General features: G+C 40.4%; 1 protein-coding gene across 3 annotated transcripts; it reads left to right on the top strand.

Moving 5' to 3' along the window:
• Positions 1 to 1,819: 1,819 nt before the first annotated feature.
• Positions 1,820 to 25,632, top strand: kdm4ab (lysine (K)-specific demethylase 4A, genome duplicate b). 3 transcript variants are annotated; one of them, XM_061839451.1, is made up of 23 exons: positions 1,820 to 1,860; positions 1,930 to 2,042; positions 6,275 to 6,435; positions 6,596 to 6,771; positions 6,886 to 7,000; positions 7,493 to 7,686; positions 7,838 to 7,887; positions 7,974 to 8,077; positions 8,146 to 8,283; positions 8,370 to 8,593; positions 10,030 to 10,193; positions 10,294 to 10,871; positions 12,391 to 12,508; positions 12,710 to 12,891; positions 15,841 to 16,051; positions 16,307 to 16,386; positions 17,361 to 17,416; positions 17,800 to 17,908; positions 19,533 to 19,724; positions 21,051 to 21,221; positions 21,291 to 21,410; positions 24,210 to 24,302; positions 24,389 to 25,632. In XM_061839451.1, exons 3-23 carry the CDS (start codon positions 6,295 to 6,297, stop codon positions 24,524 to 24,526), a joined length of 3,354 nt encoding a protein of 1,117 aa, XP_061695435.1. In that variant the 5' UTR covers positions 1,820 to 1,860; positions 1,930 to 2,042; positions 6,275 to 6,294; the 3' UTR covers positions 24,527 to 25,632. The 3 variants fall into 3 exon arrangements, with proteins under 3 accessions (XP_061695435.1, XP_061695436.1, XP_061695434.1); XM_061839452.1 differs by lacking the exon at positions 1,930 to 2,042 and having other exon boundaries at positions 1,820 to 1,901; XM_061839450.1 differs by lacking the exon at positions 1,820 to 1,860 and having other exon boundaries at positions 1,872 to 2,042.
• Positions 25,633 to 26,186: the final 554 nt, after the last annotated feature.

The raw sequence follows: 26,186 nt of genomic DNA on the forward strand, positions 1-26,186 counted from the left end.
AGATAGATAGATAGATAGATAGATAGATAGATAGATAGATAGATAGATAGATAGATAGATAGATAGATAGATAGATAGATAGATAGATAGATAGATAGATAGATAGATAGATAGATAGAGTGAACAAAATAAGACCCCTGCTATATTACAAGTTCTCCCACTTAGAAATCCTGGAGGGGGCTGAAATTTTCATCATATGTGCATGTCCACTGTGAGAGAGATAATCTAAAAAGAAAAATCCAGAAATCACAATGTATGATTTTTTTTTCAATGATTTATTTGTGTGATACAACTGCAAATGAGGATTTGAGCACTTGTGTATCAGCTAGAATTTTGACCCTCAAAGACTTGTTAGTCCGCCTTTAAAAGTCCGCCTCCACTCCATGTTTGATCCTAAATCAGATGCACCTGTGTGAGGTCGTTAGCTGCATAGACACCTGTCCACCCCATACAATCAGTAAGACTCAAACTTGTAACATGGACAAGACCAATGAGCTGTCCAAAGACACCAGAGACAAAATTGTACAACTCCAGCTGGAAAGGGCTACAGAGAAATTGCCAAGTAGCTTGGTGACAAAATATGTCCACTGTTGGAGCAATCATTAGAAAATGGAAGAAGCTAAACATGACGGTCATTCTCAATCGGAGTGGAGCCCCATCCAAGATATCACCTCATGGGGTCTCAATGATCCTTAGAAAGGTGAGGAATCAACCCAGGACTACACGACAGGACTTGGTCAATGACCTGAAAAGAGCTGGGACCACCGTTTCCAAGGTGACTGTTGGTAATATAATACGTCATGGTTTTAAATCATGCATGGTACGGGAGGTCCCCCCCCCCCCTGCTTAAACCAGTACATGTCAGGCCCGTTTTAAGTTTGCCAATGACCCTTTGGATGATACAGAGGAGTCATGGGAGAAAGTTTTGTGTTCAGATGAGACCAAAATTGAACTTTTTGGTCGTAATTCCACTAATCGTGTTTGGAGGAAGACGAATAATGAGTTCCATCCCAAAAACACCATCCCTACTGTGAAGCATAGTGGTGGCATCATGCATTGGGGGTGTTTTTCTGAACATGGGACGGGACGACTTCACTGTATTAAGGAGAGGATGCCATGTATTGTGAGATTTTGGGGACCAACCTCTTTCCCTCAGTCAGAACATTAAAGATGGGTCCTGGCTGGGTCTTTAAACATGACAATGACCCGAAGCACACAACCAGGAAAACCAAGGAGTGGCTCCGTAAGAAGCATATCAAGGTTCTTTCGTGGCCTAGCCAGTCTCCAGACCTAAACCCAATAGAAAATATTTGGAGGGAACTGAAACTCCGTGTTTCTCAGCGACACCCCAGAAACCTGTTTGATCTAGAAAAGATCTGTGTGGAGGAGTGGGCCTAAATCCCTCCTGCAGTGTGTGCAAACCTGGTGAACAACTACAGGAAATGTTTGACTGACATTGTAATGGTAAACGAAGGCTACTGTACCAAATATTAACATTTGTTTTCTCAGGTGTTCAAATACTTATTTGCAGCTTTATCACACAAATAAATCGTAAAGCATACTTTGTGATTTCTAGATTGTTCTATTTAAATTATCTCTCTCACAGTTGACATGCACCTACATTGAAAATTTCAGACCCCTCCATGATTTCTAAGTGGGAGAACTTGCAATATAGCAGGGTATTGAAATACATATTTTCTTCACTGTAGATAGACGGACAGATATTTACGACAGCGACGATAACCAAATACAACACATTAACATGAATACATTTTCTAGATAAAAGGCTGCGTAGCGCCCTCCGCCGACAATCCGTGGACTCGTGCTCCGATTGGCTGAACGTCCTCCGTGCGTGCTGCGGTAAACATCCGTCGTGCATGCGTCGTGCGTGCGTAACTGAGGTAATGGAGGCTTGTGCTCTTCTCGCAGCCTTCTCTGTTGCCAAACTGGCCACTTTCCTGTATGTCTGTCACCGCGTGTAATTTGGGTTATCGGAGTATAAACATCACAGGTGACGACCATTTCATCCGCGGGAGAGTAAGGTGAGCAAGCGAACGTCGCGGCTGGTCTTGACTTCGCCAGATCGGTGACACTCGTGAAGTCTAAATGCTAATCCTTTAGCAACGACTGCTAACGGCTTTAGTCGCGGATGGGGTACTGTATAATTCCTGGAACACTTGCGACTTATTGAGAAATACACACTTGCCCCAAAGTCATCAAACGACACTTTGGGAGTTGGATAGGTGTATTTTGACAATTAGGAAAGACATTCTGTTTGAATCATCAAATATTGGCTTTCCATGTCCTCCTAGTTTACTGGTTAAATGTTATGATAGTGGAAGTAAATTGAGTAGCGGGAACTAGTCGTATCCAATGTCCAATCTACTAGCTGTTTCTTTACAGCGTTGCGAATTATTTCAGTGCATGAATAACTGATGATAATGTGTGGTACGCTGAAGTAACCTTGAAAGTAAATGTTCATTTCCGCCAGAGGACGATCTTATTGCAATATGTAGGGGATGCGTTCTGACAATTTAGGATGTGTGCTAACGCTAGCTGACTGGTCGATTTAAAGAGACACTGATCTAACCAATCGGAGACGCTCTGCATAATAATAAAACTCATAATAACAACCTTATTTTTAAATCAAACCGCCTCAGATAGTTATTAATCCAACACTGTTTTATACTTTTGCATTGAATAGAAAATAAAACATCGTTACGATAGCATATATTTAATACGTAGTTAATAATAACGAATATAATTTATATTGTTATATTTAAATAAAAGTTTCTTACAACAGGCAAGAGTTGTTGTATTTGTTTTTTTTTTTTGTAACTTATGACTGCTAAACACTAGTAAGTACCTTTTATTCCTGTAGCACAACTCGCAAAGTTTTTCACAAGGGGAAAATACAGTCACAGACTTTAGACAGTGAGAAAAGCAAAAAACTGTTTTATTTGAATACCTCCCTAAGCAAATGTTTTCAACAGCTTGTTGAAAATATCTACAGAAGAACTGAATTTTACTATTGAATGATTGACTTTCTATTTCATAGATGCAGAAAAAAAACTAATGAAAAGTTTACAATAGGCCAATATATACCCTAAACTCGAGAAAAAAAAAAAAAGGGTTTAGTTAAAAAAAAACCTTAAATATCTATTACAAGCTAAATAGATTGCAGTTTTGGTAAAGTTTTCAGCAAGAAACAAACCATACATTCATCATTTGCTTTTGGGGCCATATAAACTTTAGGTTGAGACCTGTATTTTGAATAAGGACGGACCACTTATTTTCCTGAAGAAGTATGAGTACTTACATTTGAATACTCACCGATACTTGAAAATGTCATTACATGTTGCAGTTGGGATTAAATAAAATATACAATAAAATAAACACCCCAAACATATACTTTTTTGCCCAAGAAATAATTTTCATACTAATAAAATACTTTTAGAGTAACAACTTGTCATTACTGACATTTTAACACTCAACTGCATGTCGCCTACCAGTCTTGCTGCACGTTACTGATATGTAGCCTGGAAAAACAAGGCATTTCAATTTTAAAAGAAGAGTGCATGGCTTATAAGACTCTGGCCAGAAACATCAAGTATGATTTACTTTTTTCTTTTTGAAGAGACTAACCCTATATAAACGTGAGGGTTTTTTAATTTTTTTTTTTTTAACAGCGTTGAGGTGTTGGGGGGGGCACTTGTGTGGGTTACGTGGGGAGCCTCGCAACCATGGGCCTCACAATCGATCTGTACAGAAAATCCTGCAAGGCTGAGGGACTCTGCCTTTGCTTGCCGCAGGTCTACGAATATTAAGGTCAGGTCGCCGCTTGTTGTCAAACTGAAACATATTACCGCAAAGTATGGTTGGAGTGCCCAAACCATCCTGTGGCTAGCGGGCTAACTAACTGGTTAGTTGTCTTCTTGATCAAAGCACAAGCGAGTGATCCATCACACTGTCACAGTTAAGCGGACTGGCTAAGTACAGTGGTGTGGTCCAAAGCAAACCCAGTCCAACCCAGCCTTTCAGAGCCACATGAGCTCTAGTATTGTACTTTAATTTGGACAAAAATGAGTACTGTACGTAAAGTAGGTCAAAATTGTTAAAATTACCTGACATCTTAAGTTACTGTACATAACATTCTTCTGCTGTGTAGTAAATAATACTTACCACACAAAATTTGCAATGTTAATGTTGACTATCAAATTAAAAGTGTGAATTATCTTATCTCCGGAGCTCAATAAAGCCCTTAAAGTCCATCAATCCATTTTTCTGAGCTGCTTATCCTCACAAGGGTTGTGGGAATGCTGGAGCCTATCCGAGCTGTCATTGGGCAGGAGATAGGCTACACCATGAACTGGTTGCTAGCCAATTGCAGGGTACACAGAGACAGACGACAGTCGCACTCACAATCACATATAAGGGCAATATTAATGCATGTTTTTGCGATGTGGGAGGAAACCGGAGTGCCTGGAGAAAACCCAGAAAGGCATGGGGAGAACATGCAAACTCCCCCACAGGTGGGGCCAGAATTTCAACCCTGGTCCTCAGAAGTGTGAAGGCAACAGCTTAACAGGTTGCAACACAGTGCTGCCCTCCTTAAAGTGCCACTGTCATGAAATGCACGATTTTTTTTTAGTATGTTATTAATAAAAGAACGGCAGCTGGTATGGACCCATCCGTTTTTTTTCACCACAAAACATGATTTTGACGTACATGGCTTTTTTTAACTCCCGCCATGAAAATCCTCTCGAGAGATTTGTTTTCAAGAAGAAGCAGGAAGTGACGTATAGGGCAGTAGCTCACTCAAGCGGTTTACACTAGTTTTATCTGCTGGAAGGTGGCTCGTTGTTCCTTCATGTTAGCCAAAATGCCGGTTCATTGAATTGCTGGATATTGCTCGAACACTCGGGAGGATGGATTCATTCTTCATACTTTTCGAAAAGACCGGGTTCGTCGTGAAAAATGGATTGCACGGGTGCAAAAGATGAGAGCTTCGTGGGTTCCAAATGACAGGTAAGTGTGTATACAGCTACTAAAAAAAATTATAGTTTGGGGGGGGGGGGGGGGACATAATCCTCTCAGAATGTAACAAAAGATCCGCGCACCTAAGTCAGGCGTGCTAAATGTGTCGATGTACTCGTCGGCGCTAAGCACAGCTTCGGACGAGCCGCTGCCCAGGCCATGCCTCGGCTCCGGCCGGGGTGGCTCATTCCGGCACCAAGCTGAGGTGGCTTATTGTGGCACCAAGCCGGGGCAGGGAGGCGTTGTCGTCGCTCGTGGGCGGGGTTGTTTTTATCACCACTGTGCGGAGGTAGATCGAACGGGAGGCGGTTTGGCCGCGGCGTCGTTGCTCGTGGGCGGCGTTGTTTTTATCACCGTTGGCCGGAGGTGGATCAGGCAGGGAGGTGGTTTGGCCGCAGGCGGTTTGACGGTGATCCACATATCATCTAAATATGGCTTGAAACGATGGGCTAATATTGCCCCAGTTACTTTAGTCGGTTGTGAGATGTTCTCTTCTTCGAAAAGAGCTTCCGTGTCTGAACGGCCGTGTCCCATAGTAAGGTGGCACAGCATGTTTTCAGTGGCGAATGTCCCAGTGTGATGTCACAGAAAGAAGATGCAGCCAATATGGTGACCACTCGGATGTCGAATGAGACTTCTGCAACTTTGCGCATGGATGACGTGCTCTCCGCTCATTTATTTTTTCGTATAGACATTGAAGTGAATAACGGTATGTGTATTTTTCAGTACAGTATCTATTTTAGTTGTCTATAGGGATGACACTTGACCTTTATAAAGTCATTTGTGTAAATGTATGAACAACCAGGTAATTTTTTTCATTTGCTGGTTAGCCAATTTCTAAACACTTTGTGTATCATGTAGTAATCCCCCTCCATTGGGGAATTCAATTCCAGTCCACTTCCTCAAAAGGCAAAATCAGTGAAATAGAAATACCCAATTTCACACCCTAGGCATATTTTTGTTGCATTTTGTGTGGTGGTACTTAAATGTTTTTGAAAGGCCTATAAACAACTAAAGCTATACAAACACATTTAGACAGCTAATTTATTAAGCGACAGCATGAACAACAAATATTATAAAAATAGTATAAATCAATAGTTTAACAGCTGTTATCAAAATCTGCAAAGTAGTGGGACCACAAAACATGTCCTCCCCCCCCCCCCTCCCCCCACAAACAAAAACACGCGCGCTCACATACATTTAAGGGTTTGACCAATGCTCTGTTTTCAATCCATAGGAATCATCATCGATTTTGGAATGGCGTCGGACATAGCCCCCCAAAGCCATGCCTCCAAAGGGATTATGACCTTTTATCCCACTGTTGAGGAGTTCAAAAACTTCAGCCGCTATGTCGCCTACATGGAGTCACAGGGAGCACACAAAGCAGGCCTGGCCAAAGTATGTACTTGATGGTGACTAACTTTGTGCAACAATTTTTCATAAAGTGACAGTGACGAATTTCAATCAAAAACTCGACTTTCACATAGTATCCAAACAAAATGACCAGCTAATCAGTTTTAAGGACGAGACTGTAATCTTCCCTCCTTCCCCTTCCAAGGTGGTCCCACCAAAAGAATGGAAGCCAAGACATTCATATGACGATATTGACGATTTGGTTATCCCTGCACCCATTCAGCAGGTGGTGACAGGCCAGTCGGGCCTTTTCACTCAATACAACATTCAGAAGAAATCGATGTCTGTTAAAGAGTTCCGTAAGATTGCAAACAGTGACAAGTAAGTCCCCCCTCCCCAAAAAAAACCCTTCACCTTTCCAATTTTTTCTTGCTTTAAATATGATTATCTCTTTTTTTTTTGTACTAGATTATGTTTCTTCTGCCCGTTTTGCAGGTTCTGTAGCCCTCACTATGATGATTTTGATGAACTGGAAAGGAAGTACTGGAAAAATGTGACATTTAATCCTCCTATATATGGAGCTGACGTCGGTGGCAGTCTGTACAATCCGGTGAGTTAATATTATTATAATAGTCTCCAAAAAGTTACGTACAATACACTTCCTTTTTTATTTCGTTTAAGACATTATTTTGATAGACATAAGGCCATTTGGGTTTGACAGCTCTGGCTTTGGAGTTTTTGTTATTGTAAAATTCCCGTATGGCAAAATGGGTTTTTTTCCCTGACCACAATTCAACGTTAGTTTGAGATGTTCTATGGTAAGCCATGAGCAAGGGGGTTGATATTTTTACATAAAAAGTGCAGTTTAAGAGGTCATATGCTGATGGCCTCAGATCCGTTTGAATGATACCTAGAACAAAGTAGAAAAAGGGAAGTGAAAATTGAATTGGGACAGTTTGTATAGTTAGGTTTTCTGGTTGTAAAGTATGTCTACATATGTTTTGATTCAAATCAGATGGTGTGATACTAACATGACGCATTTCAAGAATTCTTCCTGTGTTCATCTTAACCTTACATCTTGTGATATTCTGCGCTCTTCCAGGAAGTGAAAGAGTGGAACATTTGCCATCTAAATACCATTTTAGACACGGTGGAATCTGAAAGCGGCATCACCATTGAGGGTGTGAATACACCCTACTTGTATTTTGGGATGTGGAAGACCACCTTTGCATGGCACACTGAGGACATGGACCTCTATAGCATCAACTACTTGCACTTCGGAGAGCCCAAATCCTGGTAATTATTAAAAAAAGAAAAGAAAGAAAGGGAGTTTAGATATATTTCCAAATATTATACACATAAATGAGATAAATCGTGCTTCTTGAAACGACTACAATTGAACGTAGTAACTACATTTGAAACTCAAGACACATTTGAATTTTTGCAGGTACTGCGTGCCTCCAGAGCATGGGAGAAGATTTGAGCGTCTGGCTCAAGGTTTGAGATCAATGGAATCTTATTACGCATTTAAAATGAAAGCTGTTGACATGGTATGGTCCTCACATACAGCATGTCGTCTGTAGGTTTCTTTTCTGGCAGTGCTCAAACTTGTGAGGCCTTTTTGCGGCACAAGATGACCCTAATATCACCTTCTATACTGAAGAAATACGGCATTCCATTTGAAAAGGTATCAGAGGGGCTTATTTCATCTTGCTAAAACAATTTTAAATTATGTTTTTGCACCTCACCCCTCAGATAACCCAATATGCCGGCGAGTTCATGGTCACTTTCCCGTATGCTTATCATGCTGGCTTCAACCATGGTTTCAACTGTGCTGAATCTACCAACTTTGCCACACAGCGGTGGATTGAGTATGGGAAGCAAGCTATTTTGGTGAGTATTAATAAACGTTACAGCTGTTGCTAAATGGACACTGTGGATTATTCAATTCATATTCTCCTTGTGCTCCTCCCTGTCAGTGCTCGTGCCGCAAGGATATGGTAAAAATCTCCATGGATGTGTTTGTCAAAAAATTCCAGCCAGATCGCTACGAACAGTGGCTGGCTGGGCGAGATACAGCCCCTATCGACCACTCTCGACCCACTCCAGAAGCTAAGGAGTTCCTGGGCGATTCTTTTAACACCTTTTACAATAGTAGCAGCTGCTCTGTGGATAGCGATCGGGATGATTTAGGGCGGAAGAGGTATGTCACATGCCATTTATGAATATTGTATTCAATCAAATTTGCTTACACTGCAGGGGTATCAAACTTATTTTTTTTGTGGGAAAAATTTCGTGTTCTGTGAAAATCACGTTATGGTATTACTTATGGAAAAATAAAACTTCAATGATTATTGGCATGTACTGCATATATTTAAAAAGAAATCAAATTAGAAGTTATGGAAAATATGGCTAACCAAATATTTAAGTACGCCCTGTTGCTCATTAGAAGAAATTTGGTGGAAGAAAAAAAAAATACATGCAATATCTGTTAAAGGCTTACATTTTGGTACAGGTTTTTTTTCTTACAAATTCAAAAGAATAATCCTTTTAGTAAGAAATATGAATTTATCATTGGTGGGCCACATCAAATATTGTAGCGATCCCTCCAACCCATTACAGGAGCATCTCAATAAATTACTTTAGAAGAGTTTATTTCAGAATTGACATTCGTAGAGTGAAACTTATACAAATTAATCCAGTACAAGAAAATACTTTAGAAGTCCAATTCCAGCCTAATTTTCATGTTCACATCTGTTTGACTGTTTCCCTTGTAACATTCTAATTCCTTGAAGATAGTATAATGTAAGTGAAAAATCATAACATTCATACAATAATTTGTTATAATGCTATGATGTGAAATGAACTACAGAAATGTTTCATTCTAATTTATTATGGTTTGTATTTATAAACTATAGATAGAGATTCCATGAGTTGATATGAAGCTGATGCGTGTAAAAATGTATCACAAATTCCATATTGAAAAATATTTGGGGGGGGGTAAGAAACTTTAAGTTTGAAAAGAGGAGATGTCTTTCAAATTTGGAGGTTTAAAAGTAAAGTGATGGAAATGAATGCAGTAGTTAAAGGTGTAACATTTTGGAACTACTTCAACAAAGAAAAAATAGTCAAGGTCAATTAATATTTAAGAAGTTCATTAAGTGAAGTGTATTTAATAATGCAATAATTAAGATAGTGGTCTGTGACAAACAACAATCACTGAGAAGATTGTAGCAAATTTATTTAAAGTGGGCTAGCAGGAAATAGTTTTCATCTCTCGGGCTCATTTTCATTTACATTTTGTGTTCTTGGTTGGACTTAATGCCTGATTTTTCTTCAGTTAAAATAGTTCAACGAATAAATATTAAAATGGGCCAGGCCGAGCCACCACTTTGATACCTGTGATTAAGCCTTGACACCTGTGTGTAAAACACATCTTACGTGAGGGAAAGGTATCACTGTCTACAGAGCTATGACTTGAAACATCTGTACTTGAACAAAACATGTTTTTTTGAGGACCTAGAATTTACATATGGAGTATCCCAAATTGTGAGGATACGATTTTCTTAGTGCCTTACTTTAAATGCCTGACCTTCTGATTAGAATAATCAGCTCTCTCTTTTTTTGTGGGGTCTTTAGTCCACTTCAAAGAATTGAGACCAAGAGACACCGGGTGTGCCTGGAGCTGCCGGAAGAGGTTGTTTCCGAAGATACAGATGAGGAAATGATGCTGTATGCGAAGCGGCCAAGACTAAATCTTTTACCACCACGTATGACACCACAGGACGGCAAGCGAAATAAAGGTATTATTATTGACAATTCTTAAACGTAGTATTTTTTTAATCTAGAAACAATTTATTTTTTCCATCTCCTTTACTAATTAAGGACTCATTTTATTGACAGGTCCGCCAAAGTTGGTCGTCACACCGACGAAGCTCACATTGTTGGATCCATTTCACAGGGGTTTAAACACAAGTGATTCAGGACACACGCCTCACTACACAAAGACTCGTCCCCCTGCGTTTTCGTCCCAAAACGGTCACCTGTCTGCTACATTGACGCCGGCATGGACACCTTCCCGCAAAATGGGCGTGGCCAGCTTGCTCTTCCATCGGACACTCACTCAAAAAGACATCTTACAAGTGCACAGTTACCCTCGAGAAAAAACGCAGACGCACACGATGCTGCAGGTGCACAGTTACGCCAGGGAGCAGAAGCCCTGTCATCTCCCACACGGAAGCGCCACAGTGTCACCATCTCGGTCACCGACCAGTGGAAACACTGAATCGAGGGTAGAATCTAGAATATCTGTCACCAAAGTGGTACTCAGTCAAACAGAACATTCTGCGGAACAGGAGCATACACCCAGTGTTTCGATTCCCAATGATTTTCAGAATGCAACCATTGCTGAGCCCACCTGCCTTACACAGCCCACCGAGGTCATCAAAATGGAGAGCACCAAGAACCAAAACAAAAGAAAGGTCTGTTTTTTTTAATTAATTCCTATCGCAATGTAGGGGATGCATAGTGATTAACAGTTGTCTTCTTTGTACACTAATGCTTTCTGTGGACTTGCATGGAAGACCAATGTGAGACAGTTTTTTAAAGTCTGGAAAATTAATTTAATCTACGAGTCTTGGTGATTGACATATTGAATACTAATGGTGGTTCTGTACTGGCTCTATCAATATTCTGCTCATCTATAGCGTTTGTAATAGTTGCCAATTGACTACATGGAAGAACAGGAACGCAATATTCCCAACTAAATGTGACGTTAACAGTTTGCTAAAATCAGAAGTGTATTGAATTGTATACATCCTGTTCCAAACAGAATAGCCAATATCCTCTATGGATTAGTGGCATTATCGTCATGAAAGAGACAATTTTTCTGTCAAACATCCAAGTGTATTTCTCACCCATATTGTTAATATGTACTTAGAACTGGACTGAAAATTGTGTATTTAAGGATATTATATTACCAGTACCAAGCCCTCAATATTGTTTTGATTACACCGTGACTGACTGATTTAGGTTAAATTTGTCCGAATAAAACATGGCCAAAATTAAAACAATAACTTGTTTGATTTGGGCATAGTTTAAAAAAAAATCAGTAGGAAATATCTCATAAGGACAAAAACATATTTTCAGACAGTTGTGCAAATGTATTGAAAATGTAAACATTTAAACAATAATGGGTACATTAGCATTCACGCCCTCGGGTTTATATTTTGTTGAATCACATTCGGTAATCATAACCTCAAATCTTCTTGGGTATGCTTCATTGAGCTTGGCACATGTGTTTTGGGGCATTTTCTCCCATTCTTCTCCACAGACCCTCAGAAAATCAGTCAAGTAGGATGGGTGTGGTCAGTGGACAGCCATTTTTAGGTCTTTCCGGAGATGCCTGCCTTAGTACATTAGGGTTCTTGTGTCACTTTTCTGACCAAGGCACATCTTTCCCTCTTACTCATTTTGGTCGGACAGCTATACTTACGAAACGTCCTGGCGGTTTCAAACATCTTGCATTTCCGGTTATACAAGACCACGGTGCTTTTCGGGAATTTCAGTCCTGCTGAAATTCTTTTGTTTCCTTTCCCAGGTTTATGCCTTGGCACCATTCTGTTTCTGAGATCTGCAGACAATTGCTTAGATTTTTTGCTTGGCTTCTGCTCTAATATAAACTGCTATGAGACCTTATATAGACAGGTGCGTGGCATTCCAAATGATGTTCAATCGACTGAATTTACCAAAGGTGGACTCCGTTTAACTTGAAGAAGCATCTCAATGATGTTCAGATTTTGCACAAATGTCTGAAAATAAGGTTTTACTTTGTAAATGTGGGATATGGAGATTATTTTTTTTAAAGAAAACTATACTCACATCAGCTTTAGACAAAGTTTGTAACATAGCAAAATGTGGAAACCGTGTGAAGGGTTGTAAATACTTAATTATGGTACGATACATGGTTTAATTCACGGATATAATCATATTTACCACCAGGTGTCAGAAGAGCAGTCCTACTGTATGTCAGTGCCCACCAGGCAGCAGCAGCAGCAACACCAACTCAGAAAACTTCCACGCCACCACCCTCTCTTCAGAGAGATACACAGCGATGATGGTAAGCCTGATATAAGTGATGCTTCTAGTCCTTCTGGACCTCTATTGATGACACACCTTCTGCTCAGTTGCCACTTTACTCTGAAAACATCCTGGGAAGCTGCAGACAGGCTGTTTTTAAAGGAACGTGACCGCTGAGCGTACAGTCTCATCAACAGTTTTTTTATGCACTTTTGTCACTGTCTTACAATCCACTATTTAGAAATGTTCGGCAATGTGACGGTGACGGTAGAGCAAGAAGAAAAAGAGGAATGGGCTAAGCCACTAAGGAAGCTGTGGCAGTGTTGGCCAATAAATCCCCAGGTAGAGTGGGAGTACAATAAGAGAATGGGCGAACAGGCTCCATACTGCTCCATCTGCCTACTTTTCTACACCCACCATCAGGTGAGAGAGATGAGTTCATTTTTTGCAAGTCTCTCATTAAATGCTCACTGTTACCTGGGATGTCAAGGGAGGGATAAGATTACAGTCGTACCTCTACTTACGAACATCTCTAGTAATGAAAAATTCAGGTTACGAAATGGCTCTTTGAAAAAATATTCCTTTTGTTAAGAAGGAAAATTCAGGATACGAAAGGCAAAAATAGACGCAGCTATTCGAAGCCCCCAAATTCCAGTGAACGTAAACATCCTGTATCTTGGTTTGTGTGGTGCAATAGAGCTGCTCTCCCATTGGCTATCACCTAGCATCTTCCTGGCATCCCATTGGCTTGGAGGGACTTCAATCTTTCCCCGTGATGCTTTTCGTTTCCCTTCGGCACTCGAGCATCACCCAATCACACGCTAGCGCTTTCACGCGCTCTGTCCCACGCACATTGATAAAGTACAACTTTTTGGTGAGTTTTTCGTTCGTGTTAATTGCATGTTTATGCATCTTTCTTCACTATGGGCGTTAAGAAACGTTAGTGGAATTAAGTTGTGTGCAATGATACTTTCATACGTATGTTTTCTCTCAGCTGTCAAACTTCTGCCTCCTCTGTCCCTTACCGTGCGTTTCGCTTCTTACTCACCCTTCTCTTCGCATAGTAGCCCAACGTCAAAAGTTAATTTACATAATTGTTAATATTCTTTACATTATGTACTTTGAATGCTTAGGGGAGGGTGGTCTTGGAATGGATTAGGCTATTTACATGTTTAAAAAAAAAAAAGCTTGAACTTACAAAATAATCACGTTAGGAAACGACTTCTGGAACGAATTAGTTTTGTAAATAGAGGTACCACAGTGTATTACTTTGTCTAGTAAGGATAAATGGTGCAGGAAATGGATGATTGTATAGTAAGGGTAGCCTACATATTTGATAGAATATCCTATAGATTATGATATTTGGTGTTTTTATTGTACATGCCTTCCCTTTTTAGATGTCACTATATGGAATGGATTAAATGGTAAATGAACTTAATTTCTATAGTGCTTCATCTACACTATTACAGTGCCCAAAGCACATTACAAAGCCTCACATTGACCCATTCAAAAACACATTCACATTCGCGACTCCTGCCAGCCAAGCCGCTGCCAGGGTCAGTGGAACCTAACTAGGATACGGTGTCTAGCACGAAGATATGCATACAGGGGAACAGCCATGATTTATAGTTTACTGTAAGAGGAAGGAGTTTTCTATGTTTACCGGAACTCTAAATTTAGACCCCATGCTACTTTCCTGTTTTGTACTTACCTTCTTGTACTGTAATATTGCTGTATACTGAGCACCTAATTTAAAAAAAAAAAAAAACAGCAGGCATGAATTAATTACAAGAAAGTCAAATAAAATAGGATAGGCTGTCGGAAGACAGAAGTTTCATTTATATACTGGAAAATTAAAACCTAGACAAAATAAAATACAGTGGAAGCTTGATTTAGTGGTCAAATGTTGGCATGGGGGTTTCGATTGCTTATCCGTAATATTGAAGGAGTTTATTTTTTTTAATGTGGCCATATGTTAACAAATTACTGTTCAGTACAAAATGTTTTGTACTTTTTGGCCTAAAATGCCCAGTACTGTACAAGATGTTGTAAATGAATATGAAAAAAGTTTCAAAATGTTAGTTTTACATTTTACCCCACCTTATCACACAGATGTGCTTGATGTTGACAGTCGTGGTAAGTCAAGACAGGTCACTTTCATGAGCTGCGAGAAATTTATTCCTGCTTTCCATTAAGATTAGATGCTTGAACACAGGATCCTCCTTTTTTTAATTGTTTTTTTTGTGTCCTGTTCAACTGTGACATCAAGCAGTATGGAGAATCTTCATCCCTTTGGTGCCGGAACAGTTTTACTATGTCACAGTTTTTGAGCTTCATCTGTGATTTCTTCGTTTTTAAGTCTTGAAATTTTATTGATTGTCAGTCGAACAGAATAGAAATTCTTGATGGGTGGGAGAAAAAAAAAACAAAAAGGACAAAGCAACAAGTGTAAACAGAATGAGAAAAGTAAATTATTCATTATTTACAATAAAGAAACGTAACAATGGATGTTGCATGAAACCATAGTGCTACACCTTGTGAAGGAAGAACAGGACAAGATACGATAGGACAAGTACAGGAGAAGAAGCATGCAAGACCAGGATTCTGAATGCGCCTATACAACTGGAATGTGGTGGGACTGGCCTAGTGAATTAAAGAAGTCTATAGAACAAGTGGGGTGATACGTAAGCACCTCTGGTGTATATAAGTTATTTATTGCAATAAGTGAGTAGTCCCATACCCAGTGAAAGAATCCCAGAGGTCTGTGCACACCACTGCGGATGAAAAAAGACCGACAGGAATGTCCTATAATTACTGTGTGTGCAACGTGGAGGTGAAGGACCTCATCCAATCAACTTGTACATTCTTTAGGCGCCCAATCAAATTTCTTTTGTAGAGGAAATTACAGTTGAAGCCAGAAGGTTACATACACTGTACAGAAACTAACGTTTCATTTTTTGTTTCACTCTCTGAAGTCAAATCAAACAAAACCTCTCCTGTTTCAAGTCAGTCAAGATCACCCAAATTATTTATTTTTTGCTTTATTTTGCCACACAAACCAGACACAGGGTGTGCGTCTTGGCTAAAGATTGACATCGCTCCTAGCCAGTGTGATGCCAGGAAAATGCTCTGGCAGTGGCCAATGGGAGAGCAGCTCTAGTGTTCTCCCTTCAAACCAAGATACAGTACAGAATGTTTACGTTTGGTGGAATCCAGCGCCATTTTTTTTCCTTTTGTATCCTGAATTTCTTTTGTAACTAGTGACAAAAATTTTCCGGGGAGCCTTTTCCTGATCGAAGTGAGCCTTTGGAAAAATTCTGATCATGTATGTTAAAGGATTCATAAATTAAAAAGAAGACTTTTCTCTTTTAGTCTGAGGCCAGTGACGGGGATTCCAGCGTGACATTGGTGAACCGCCAAGGTTGCCAGTGGTCCAAACCTCTCATTCCTGAGATGTGTTTCAACACGCACACCAACAAGGCCAGCGAAAGCGGGGAAGGCCAGCTGTCTAACCCTCACATCACAGAGGACGGGACTAGCCGGCTGGTCAGCTGTTCTCAGTGCTGCGTCCGTGTCCACAGCAGTAAGCTCTTTTCATCTACACTTCCTTTTTGTCAATGACTTAATTATATTACATTTAATCATGAAAAGAAATGTAAGCAATGCTAAAACGTAAGTAATATGTGCAAAAAGCATACTGAACTACTCACCATACTGTTTATACAGAGAAAAACAGGTATTGTTGATGACAAAAGACTTTTTAAAAAATGTTTTTCATTTTTTTTTTAATACCACTAAATAAAATGTAATGGAAGAAACTTGTTCCTGTTTGGCTCAGGTTGCTATGGTGTAACCAGAGAAGAAGCAGAGCAGGATGACTGGCTGTGTGCTCGCTGCAAAGCTGAGGCTACTTCTGAGGTTTGTGCGCTATTTTCAATTATTTGTCAATTATTGTAGGTTGATTAGCTTCACTCAAATACAGGAAGGTTCCACAATGAAGGTTTTAAAGAAACCCATACTGCTTACCATATTTTAAACTGCTGCCTCCTGAAGTTGTCAAAAGAAATAGTAATCAACTCTAAATGGGACGCATTTGTCCTAGCACTTTCATTTTTGTCACTTTAAAAGTGTTCTTGGCTATGTGCCTCCTTTTTAGTCCTGCCAGGATTGTTCCCTTCCTTTGTGTGTTATTGTTTGTGGAATACATTGTTTCTCATTTTGTGCATCTGTTGTTATCAGGATTCCTGCTTGACTTTTGTAGAACAATCTGGGAATATTGCCCAATATTTGCACACTAATGAACAGGTATGACCACCAGTGGGCAGTACCGTGTATGTCTTTCAATGCAAGTGGAGTAGGTTTTCAATTACGGTATCTGGAATTTTCACTTTTAGAATGTGTGAGGTGAACAATTTCACATTTATTTAAATTTTACTTGTTATATTAATAACATTATATATTAAGAGTGGATGACTTCAAATACTTGGGGTCAACAATACAGAGCAACGGTGAGTGTGGTAAGGAAATGAAGAAACGGGTCCAAGCAGGGTGGAACAGCTGGCGGAAGGTGTCCGGTGTTCTATGCAACAGAAGAGTCTCTGCTAGGATGAAGGGAAAAGTGTATAAAACTGGGGTGAGGGGAGAGAGTGAGTATATTGGAAGAAGGGTGCTGAGGATGGAGCTGACCAAAGAAAAGGTTGATGGATGTTGTGAAGGGAGGACATGAGGACAGTGGCTGTTAGAAAGATGCACGAGATAGGCTTAGATGGAAAAAGATGACACAATGTGGCGACTCCTAACAGGACAAGCCGAAAGGAAAAGAAGAAGGAGAATAGTATACACTTTTTTAAAATATCCTGTTATCAATATTTCAACACTTTTTCTTGTGCCAGGATTGCTGTCTTTGTTCTCTCCGAGGTGGAGCTCTGCAGAGAGCCAACAATGACAAGTACGTAATCCTAATAATCCCTATCTCGAAACAGCACATTCAACACACATCTACTGGTCGTTAACGCTGCAGTGTTCTTTGGTAACAAGCCATTAGTCAAGTTTACCTTTTGAGTTATGCCTCCCCCAAACCCCCTTCTTCAAACGGCATTGTTTACATGGATGTTGTCACAAAGCTAAATGAACTGCAATTGTATTTGAAATGGATATAACGTTTTTTTACTGTAGTGTATTTTTTTCCCCCACTTGGGTCGAAGTTCCAGTTGGTATTGCAGTAAAAACAGAATTCATGGATTGTCGGGTTGTCTAAATATTGTAGGTATCTTGCACCCTGGACATTGTCCTGTTTGGTTTGAGTCAATGTCATGTTTGTCTCTCCGGCAGGTGGGTCCATGTGCTGTGCGCCATCACTGTGCTCGAAGCTCGCTTTGTAAACATCACAGAGCGGCGTCCCATCGATCTGTCTGCAATCCCACTGCCTCGTTTCAGACTGGTAAGATTCCCAATGCATGAGATCACACAGATCATTAGTGATGTCCCAAGAAAAATGTTGACAGGAGTGTCTGTCGATCCTTACAATGGCACTCTTAAACCTAAAATCTATTGTACAAATGATGGTGCTTTTTTTTTGTTTATTTTGTCTGTTACATTATCAAGCTCTGAAATATTTCATTGGGCTTCCTTTAACCAGAAGATACTCTGAGAGTTTCATGTGGTCGAGTAGTGATTAAGATTTAGCGCTGCAGTCATTGAATATTTTTAGATTTGATTATTATATAGGTTGTATTTCTTGATAAGGCATGGCCTGGTGTGTGAAGTGAGTGTCAGCAATTGAACATTTTGAATTGGCTAGCTGTTAACTGGCTAGAATTAAAATTTTTCACATTTTATACTGTAAATATATATCATCATCTAGAGCTGCACATTTTTATTCTTATATACCACAGCCACTTAGAGGCTATGAGAAAGGCGTACACCACCACCAATTACAGGTTATGGTAAGAGGTGTAGCTTATACTTTCAAAATGACAGAGGTATGTATGTCTTCATATATGTACAGTTGTGTTCATAAATTTACATACCGTGGCAGAATTTGTGGAATTTTTTTTTTTTTTTTTTTTTTTAAATAAGACTGAGAACAGTTGCCCTTAATTTCTTTATGGTAATGTTTGTTTCATGGTACTGCTTTTCTGAAATGTTTGACAGTTTAATTTGAATTCCATTAAAATAAAATTAAATGTCTGTGGCCTGGCCCATCAATATTTCTTTGAATTGTACCCATCTTACAAAGTCTGCCTGGGTAATGCAACATTTGAGCACATCTGTGTGTTCTCTCATTTAAATAAATAAAGGTAGGAGTGTGAGTTTCAAAATAAGAGCAACAAAATAGAAAGTGTTAAGTGTTCAAACTTAACTTCAGAGAAATTATCTGAAAAAAACGAACAAAATACAGATGGCACTTCATATTTTGATCATATGGGTCAAAGCAAAATAAAGTGGTGTGAAAATCCATTATAAATGGGGAGAATGGTTTTGCTGAATTTTTAGGTCAACTTTGGGTTGCGTATTACAAACAAGAAGTGATGGCATTTTTGAAGGAAGTTGAGTAAAAAATTATGCCTGCGAAGCTTTGTTTTTGAGGGTGAATGAAATTATTCAAGTTATTTGATTAATCATTGCATCCCTAGGTGGGTCTGACACTCAATTTCATTCATACGGATGGGTTATGTTTGAATGACTGTGAATCATTTAGCAAACAAATGTCTGGGAAGGAATTTGGACTTTGGCCTCAATAGTCAGCCTTGTCTCCATTGTCATTGTTTTTAATCTCAATGGAGCTTTAGTCATCTTTCTAAATGGTACAATCGTTAGTAAAAATTGCACATGATGTCAGTCTCATTTCAGAAGGAAACTGTGCGGTGTCCCACAAAATATTGTGTTCCTTTGCGGGGCTGGGTCCAATATTTCCTTTGAAACTTTTTTTAATCTTTCTCCCACTTGTTTCCTTTCTCCTCCTTTCCTTCCTCTTCCCTGTTGCACTTCCCTTACTCTATCGCACCACTTATAACCTTTCCTCTCGACAACCCTGCTCGACATGACTCTTTTGTCTGTGGCAGAAATGCGTTTTCTGCAGGAAACGGATGAAGAGAGAGTCGACTGGCTGCTGCGTCCAGTGCTCCCACGGTCGCTGCTCCACAGCGTTCCACGCGAGCTGCGCTCAGGCCGCTGGCATACTTATGCACCCGGATGACTGGCCATTCATTGTCTTCATCACCTGTCACAGGCATAGAGCGGCTGCCATAGCTGAGGTAACTGCTCCTTTAGCTAACTAGCGGGAACATTAGTGGATACTTTCCAGAATGTTAACGCTAAAGTTTCCCAAAGCTCACATAGTCTCAAAGCCTCTCTTTATTTGTTCATTTTAAGTCAAACTCATGTAAAAACGGAACTCTGGTTACTTGTTGCTCATTTTTAGACTTATTATGTATGGCTGATGAGTCATAATGTGTGTTTGTCACCCCACAAGTTAAAAACATGCATGTTCTCCCCGTGCCTGCGTGGGTTTTCTCCGGGCACTCTGGGTTCCTCCCACATCCCAAAAACGGTCATTAATTGGACACTCTAAATTGCCTCTAGGTGTTATTGTGAGTGCGGCTGTTTGTCTCCATGTGCCCTGCAATTGGCTGGCAACCAGTTCAGGGTGTAACCGCCTCCTGACAGCAGGGATAGGCTCCAGCACTCATCCGCGACCCTCATGAGGATAAGCGGCAAATAAAATGGATGGATGTTTAAAACAATAACCATAATCAAAAGGCTGAAGCTTCAACTTTTGTCTCCACCTCCCTAACACTCATGTCACATTTTCACTTGGGAGGCGGGTATCGTTATTCACACATCAAAACAAGAAAACGATTTCCATCCATTATCGAAGTATCTTGCATCCTCAAGTGTCGTGGAAGTGCTGGAGCCTATCCGATCTATCATCGGGCAGGAGGCAGGGTACAACCGGAACTGGTTGCCAACCAGTTGCAGGGCACATGTTAGTCACACTCATAATCATACCTAGCGTGAATTTAGAATGTCTGTTTTTGGGATGTGGGAGGAAACCGGAGTCCCGGAGAAAACCCACGCAGGCACGGGGAGAACATGTAAACTCCACACAGGCCTGGCCGGGATTTGAACCCCGGTTTGAACCGTGACGCCAACGCTCTAGCCAATTGTTCCACCGTGACGCCACAATATTTCTAATACAAAGAAAAGAAAAAATAGCGTTTCAAAAGGAGTACATAACCCTGGTCTTAATAATATTCATGGCTTTGACATCTCTCCTGAAAACTATAAACTTTTCATGTTAGTAGTTTACACTGTAAATGTACTGTCTACTATGATCTCAAGTCTCATAACATTACTCTGGGGGTAAAGCAGTATCACAGGTGACTATGGTGTTTTTATTTCATGGATTTGGACTTATTGCAGGTGGGTCTGATCCATAACTTCAACGTAGAGCAGGGGCTATATATTTTTTTCTTTCGTCTAAAAGATGAGCCTTGCTGCAATTAAGTGAAAGTGTTAAAGACTGTGGTCAAGATCAAATGAACGGTTTTTTCAGGCTGACATCTTATTGTGGTCCACAGCGCAATAAGGACTCCATGAGAGAGCTGGCGGTAGGACAGAGGGTGATTTGTAAATACAGAAATGGTCGTTACTACCACAGTGAGGTTGTGGGACTGACCACGGCCACCTTCTACGAGGTTGCGTTCGACGATGGCTCGTACAGTGACAACCTCTTCCCAGAAGATATTGAGGTCAGTAACCGTCAGACATTATTCCACCGGGCCTCGTTTCATCAGTCCTTGGCCTTCTCATCTCTCCAGAACCGGGATTGCATTCGACTGGGGCCCCCTGCGGAGGGCACTGCTGTGTCAGTGCGATGGACTGACGGGTTGCTGTACGGGGGCAAGTTTGTGGCGTCCCACTCCATCCCTATGTACCTGGTAGGTCACCAGGATCCCTTTTTTGGTCTCACCACGTCGTAGAATGACCAGAATGGGGGCCCAAAAGACTGCTGATATTGGCCCATATCAATGACAAAACACTAGCATTGCCTTAGATAATCTGCATGCATCCATCCATTTATTTTCTGAGCCGCTTATCTTCACAAAGACTGTGGGAGTGCTGGAGCACATCCCAGCAATCTTTGAGCAGGAAGTGGGGTGCACCCTGAACTGGTTTCCAGCCAATCACAGGCCACATAGAAGCAAACAACCATTCACAAAATCACACCCAAGGGCAATTTACAGTCTCCTATTAATGCATGTTTTTGGGATGTGGGAGGAAACCGGAGTGCCTGGAGAAAACATGCAAACTCCACAAAGGCAGGGCCAGGATTTGTACCCCGGTCCTCAGAACTGTGAGGCTAACGCTCTAACAAGTCGCACAACCACAAAATGTTGGAATTTTTTATTTTATTTTGTGGCATCAAACTTCACAACAAGCTGCAAGTTGAAGATTCCTGTAAAATTAAATGCATAACAAAACATATTGTGTATTTAATCAAACAACTTGGTCTTGCACATGTCTGCTTAATACTAACACAGAACGCCAGAGATGAAGTAACAATACATGCATCATTGTTGTGGTAGTTATCAGCCTTTTAAGCAACTGTTATTTGAACACAAATGGTGAAGCAACATATATAGCGAGATGATATAATGATGCTGACTGGCATCTATTTTTTATACTCTGTTAAAAATGACCTGTATTACTGTGACTTATGGCTGAATGCGTATTTTCCATTGACCCCTCCGTACAGGGCACTTAACCACGCCTCCTGAAGTGACGTCACGCCACATGCGCTGACGTAAGACAAACAGTAAAAATGGCAAATACAATACAATACATTCTGAACTGAGACAGACTCCATGCTTCTGATTTCATTCAAATCAACGATATATTATAGATTCTAAATACAATACATTCTTAACTGAGAGAGACGCCATGCTTCTGATTTCATTCAATCATTCACACGTAGCAATGTTATGCTAGCGGAGAACGTCTCATTCATTTATACGAGACGTGTATTAAAAATCAAATTTAGGGCATATCTTCGTGCAAACAGTCTGGTTAAGCTTCAGCCGCGAGCCAGCAAGAAATCAATACGTTTATGCAGTCCGATCATCGCTAAATATCGCTCAACAAAGAATAAGTGTGTCAATCGTTCACACGTAGGGGTGTTATACTAGCGGAGAACTTCTCGTTCATTTATACGAGACGTGTATTAAAAATCAAATTTAGGGCATATCTTCGTGCAAACACAGTCTGGTTAAGCTTCGGCCGCGAGCCAGCAAGAAATCAATATGTTTGTGCAGTCCGATCATCGCTAAATATCGCTCAACAAAGAATAAGTGTGTCAATCGTTCACACGTAGCGGTGTTATGCTAGCGGAGAACGTCTCATTCATTTATACGAGACGTGTATTAAAAATCAAATTTAGGGCAAATCTTCGTGCAAACACAGTCTGGTTAAGCTTCGGCCGCGAGCCAGCAAGAAATCAATATGTTTGTGCAGTCCGATCATCGCTAAATATCGCTCAACAAAGAATAAGTGTGTCAATCGTTCACACGTAGGGGTGTTATACTAGCGGAGAACTTCTCGTTCATTTATACGAGACGTGTATTAAAAATCAAATTTAGGGCATATCTTCGTGCAAACACAGTCTGGTTAAGCTTCGGCCGCGAGCCAGCAAGAAATCAATATGTTTGTGCAGTCCGATCATCGCTAAATATCGCTCAACAAAGAATAAGTGTGTCAATCGTTCACACGTAGCGGTGTTATGCTAGCGGAGAACGTCTCATTCATTTATACGAGACGTGTATTAAAAATCAAATTTAGGGCAAATCTTCGTGCAAACACAGTCTGGTTAAGCTTCGGCCGCGAGCCAGCAAGAAATCAATACGTTTGTGCAGTCCGATCGCTAAATATCGCTCAACAAAGAATAAGTGTGTCAATTGTTCACACGCAGCAGTGTTATGCTTGCGAAGAACTTCGAATTCATTTATACGAGACATCTATTGAAAATCAAATATAGGGCATACCTTCGTGCAAACATGTGTTCCGGTTGATATGAGATGGATTTAGTTGATGATGCGGTCTTCCACAAAGTTTGATCCATCGAAGGCATTTTTCGTACTGGGTCTTCGGTTTTGGAAAGGGTACGAATCGAACTCCACCAACCAGCCTTTCAGGATACCTGTCGTCACTATTACAAAGTCCGTGACTACACCTCTTAACCATATTTTTTGTTAAATAACCCAAATACGCGATAAAACACTAACTAAACCTATACTGGACCATGCAATGTTGTCTGAGAAAATGGCGGACACAAAAACGGGCTTTGGTTTATGCAGATCTCTGGCCTCTGATTGGTCAATGACGCGGATTGCGCAATATCCACGGAGGGGTCAATTGGCAAGGACGACTCACAGAGGGATCAGCACAAAGTAAATCAAATTGATATGCAAACTGTATAATTCTTTACGTTTTATTTATGTTTGGATTGTGTTGTTGGAAAGCACGATATTGTACTGTTAAATGTTATTTTTCTTATTAAAATTCATTCACTGTCAGCCCTCCCAGTTAACATGCATATTTGAGTTCTAAATCTGTCAGCGGCGATGAATATCGGAATCACATTTTAGCATTCATTCCAAAATTTCAAGGCATGACTTTGTGAATGTTATAGTGTTCTCAAACTGTCGTTCAAAACGTTTACATGGCCGTCTGCTGCCTTTCAGGTGGAATTTGAAGATGAATCTCAAATTTCCGTCAAACGCGAAGACGTGTACACCTTAGATGAAGATCTTCCAAAACGGGTTAAGTCACGACTGGTAAGTTTCAGTCCTCTTGGGACTGCTTCGTTCGTCTCGCGTACAGACGAGACAACAACTACAACGGCCCTGTTTTCCCTCCACAGTCAGTGGCGTCAGACATGCGCTTTGAGCTCTTCGCTCAGAACGACGTCAAACAGAACTCCAAACGACAACGCGTCATCAACTCTCGTTACAGAGAGGACTACATCGAGCCCGTCATTTATCGGGCCATCATGGAGTGACGTTGGTTGGTTCGTTCACTTCCAAGGCCTGCCAGGCTTCATATTTATAAAGTACGGCTGGGACTTCAAAAGAATTTGATGTGCTTTGAATAACTCTTTCATATCATTCTCTGTAGATTTCCTTATCCTTAATTTATTTTTTAAAGCGGTAAGAAGCCATTAGCCAGAAATCAAGTCGGGCAGAGGTTGGACTACTTTTGGAGGCAACGTGGGTTCTACTCCATGTCACCTACATGCAGCTCAGAAACCATTTTTTCATTTTTAAAGAGAGTGCTATGAACTGTGGAGGTGCTGAGCTTGTCCCAGATCACTCCAGTTACTGACCTGTCAAGTCGCATTTGCCCAAATAATTTTAACAATCCAGGCAGAGTGTCAACAAACCTGAAATTTCCATCCCATCCCACAATTACAATTTTTTTGGCCATCAGCCATATGCTGTGAAAAATGAAGAAAAGCGCTCAAGCCTTATTTCCCCAGCCCCGTAAAGTTTACGGATTATTTTGACTATCTTGAGAAATAATTTATGTGGGTGACTTATGTTGAAGGAAAGAAACTATTTTTGTCCTTTTTTGAAATCTGTAGAAAACTTCAGATGTATTTATATTTATTATAATGGCAGGTTTTCAGACACACTGTTAATAGTTTTCCAGTTCTTTCGTTGGATGTGCATCTGTCTGAACAATGTCCCCGTTGACGACACATGGCCAAGACCTGTGCTTCCCTTCTTTTTGTCTGGCGACTGCGAGTACGATTCAAATAAGAAAGTAGTAGTTTAATCCCTCACGAACACAGCATGGATGACCTTCAATTAGGGTCAACTACTTTAAGTATACAATTATCTTTACCGCGTAGCTATTGGTCACTGTTAGGTCTTTGAGTGAAGGTACCATTGTGTCTGTCTTTGTAAACCTTCAACTGTTTGAGTAAAGTTTGGGATAAGAAAAACTGTTTATATGTCAGTGATTTTCATGAAATCATTTATTAGAAATCAGAACGTTGCAGCAGTTTTTCATTTTTATCCCGTGCATATTTTTTCCCACACAAATGTAAAAAGGTGTCTTAATAAAAGCTTTGACATTTTATCAAAACAGAGGCTAAAGATTTATGTACCGTAATTTCCGGCCAATAAAGCGCACCTTTTTTTTTTTTTAATACACACTTTCAATCCTGTCGTTTATGCGGTGATGCGGCTAATTTGTGCATTTTTTTTCTAAACGGCCGGAAGGGGGCACTCGAGCGGAAAAGTTAAGTGAGACCAGCGGAATATATGTGCTGAGGAAGTGACTTTTACCGGTCCAGCCCTGTGAGCGATGTGCTAGCACGTTACTGCCGTCTCTCAGTGATTGTTTTTTTTTTTAACTGGTCCTGTTAGCGCGGTGCTGGCGTTAGCACGTCGGCAATACTGTTAGCGCTGCAACGCTAGCGGTTAAACTCTCTGTGTACCATCTTTCTTTTTAAATATCTCGTGTTTGAATGTGGATTTTAATGTGGTCACTTGCGGCTATTCCACAGCCGCGGCGTATGTATGTACCAAATGGTATTTCCTTTACAAATGTACTGGGTGAGGCTTACAACCAGGTGCGCTTTGTAAGACGGGATTTTCCGTAATTCCTCACAGCATTTGTGAGTTCATTTGCATGTATTAATGGTTTCAAACAAA

The sequence above is a fragment of the Syngnathoides biaculeatus genome, chromosome 13 (genome assembly GCF_019802595.1).
Source record: "Syngnathoides biaculeatus isolate LvHL_M chromosome 13, ASM1980259v1, whole genome shotgun sequence".
NCBI lineage: Eukaryota > Metazoa > Chordata > Actinopteri > Syngnathiformes > Syngnathidae > Syngnathoides > Syngnathoides biaculeatus.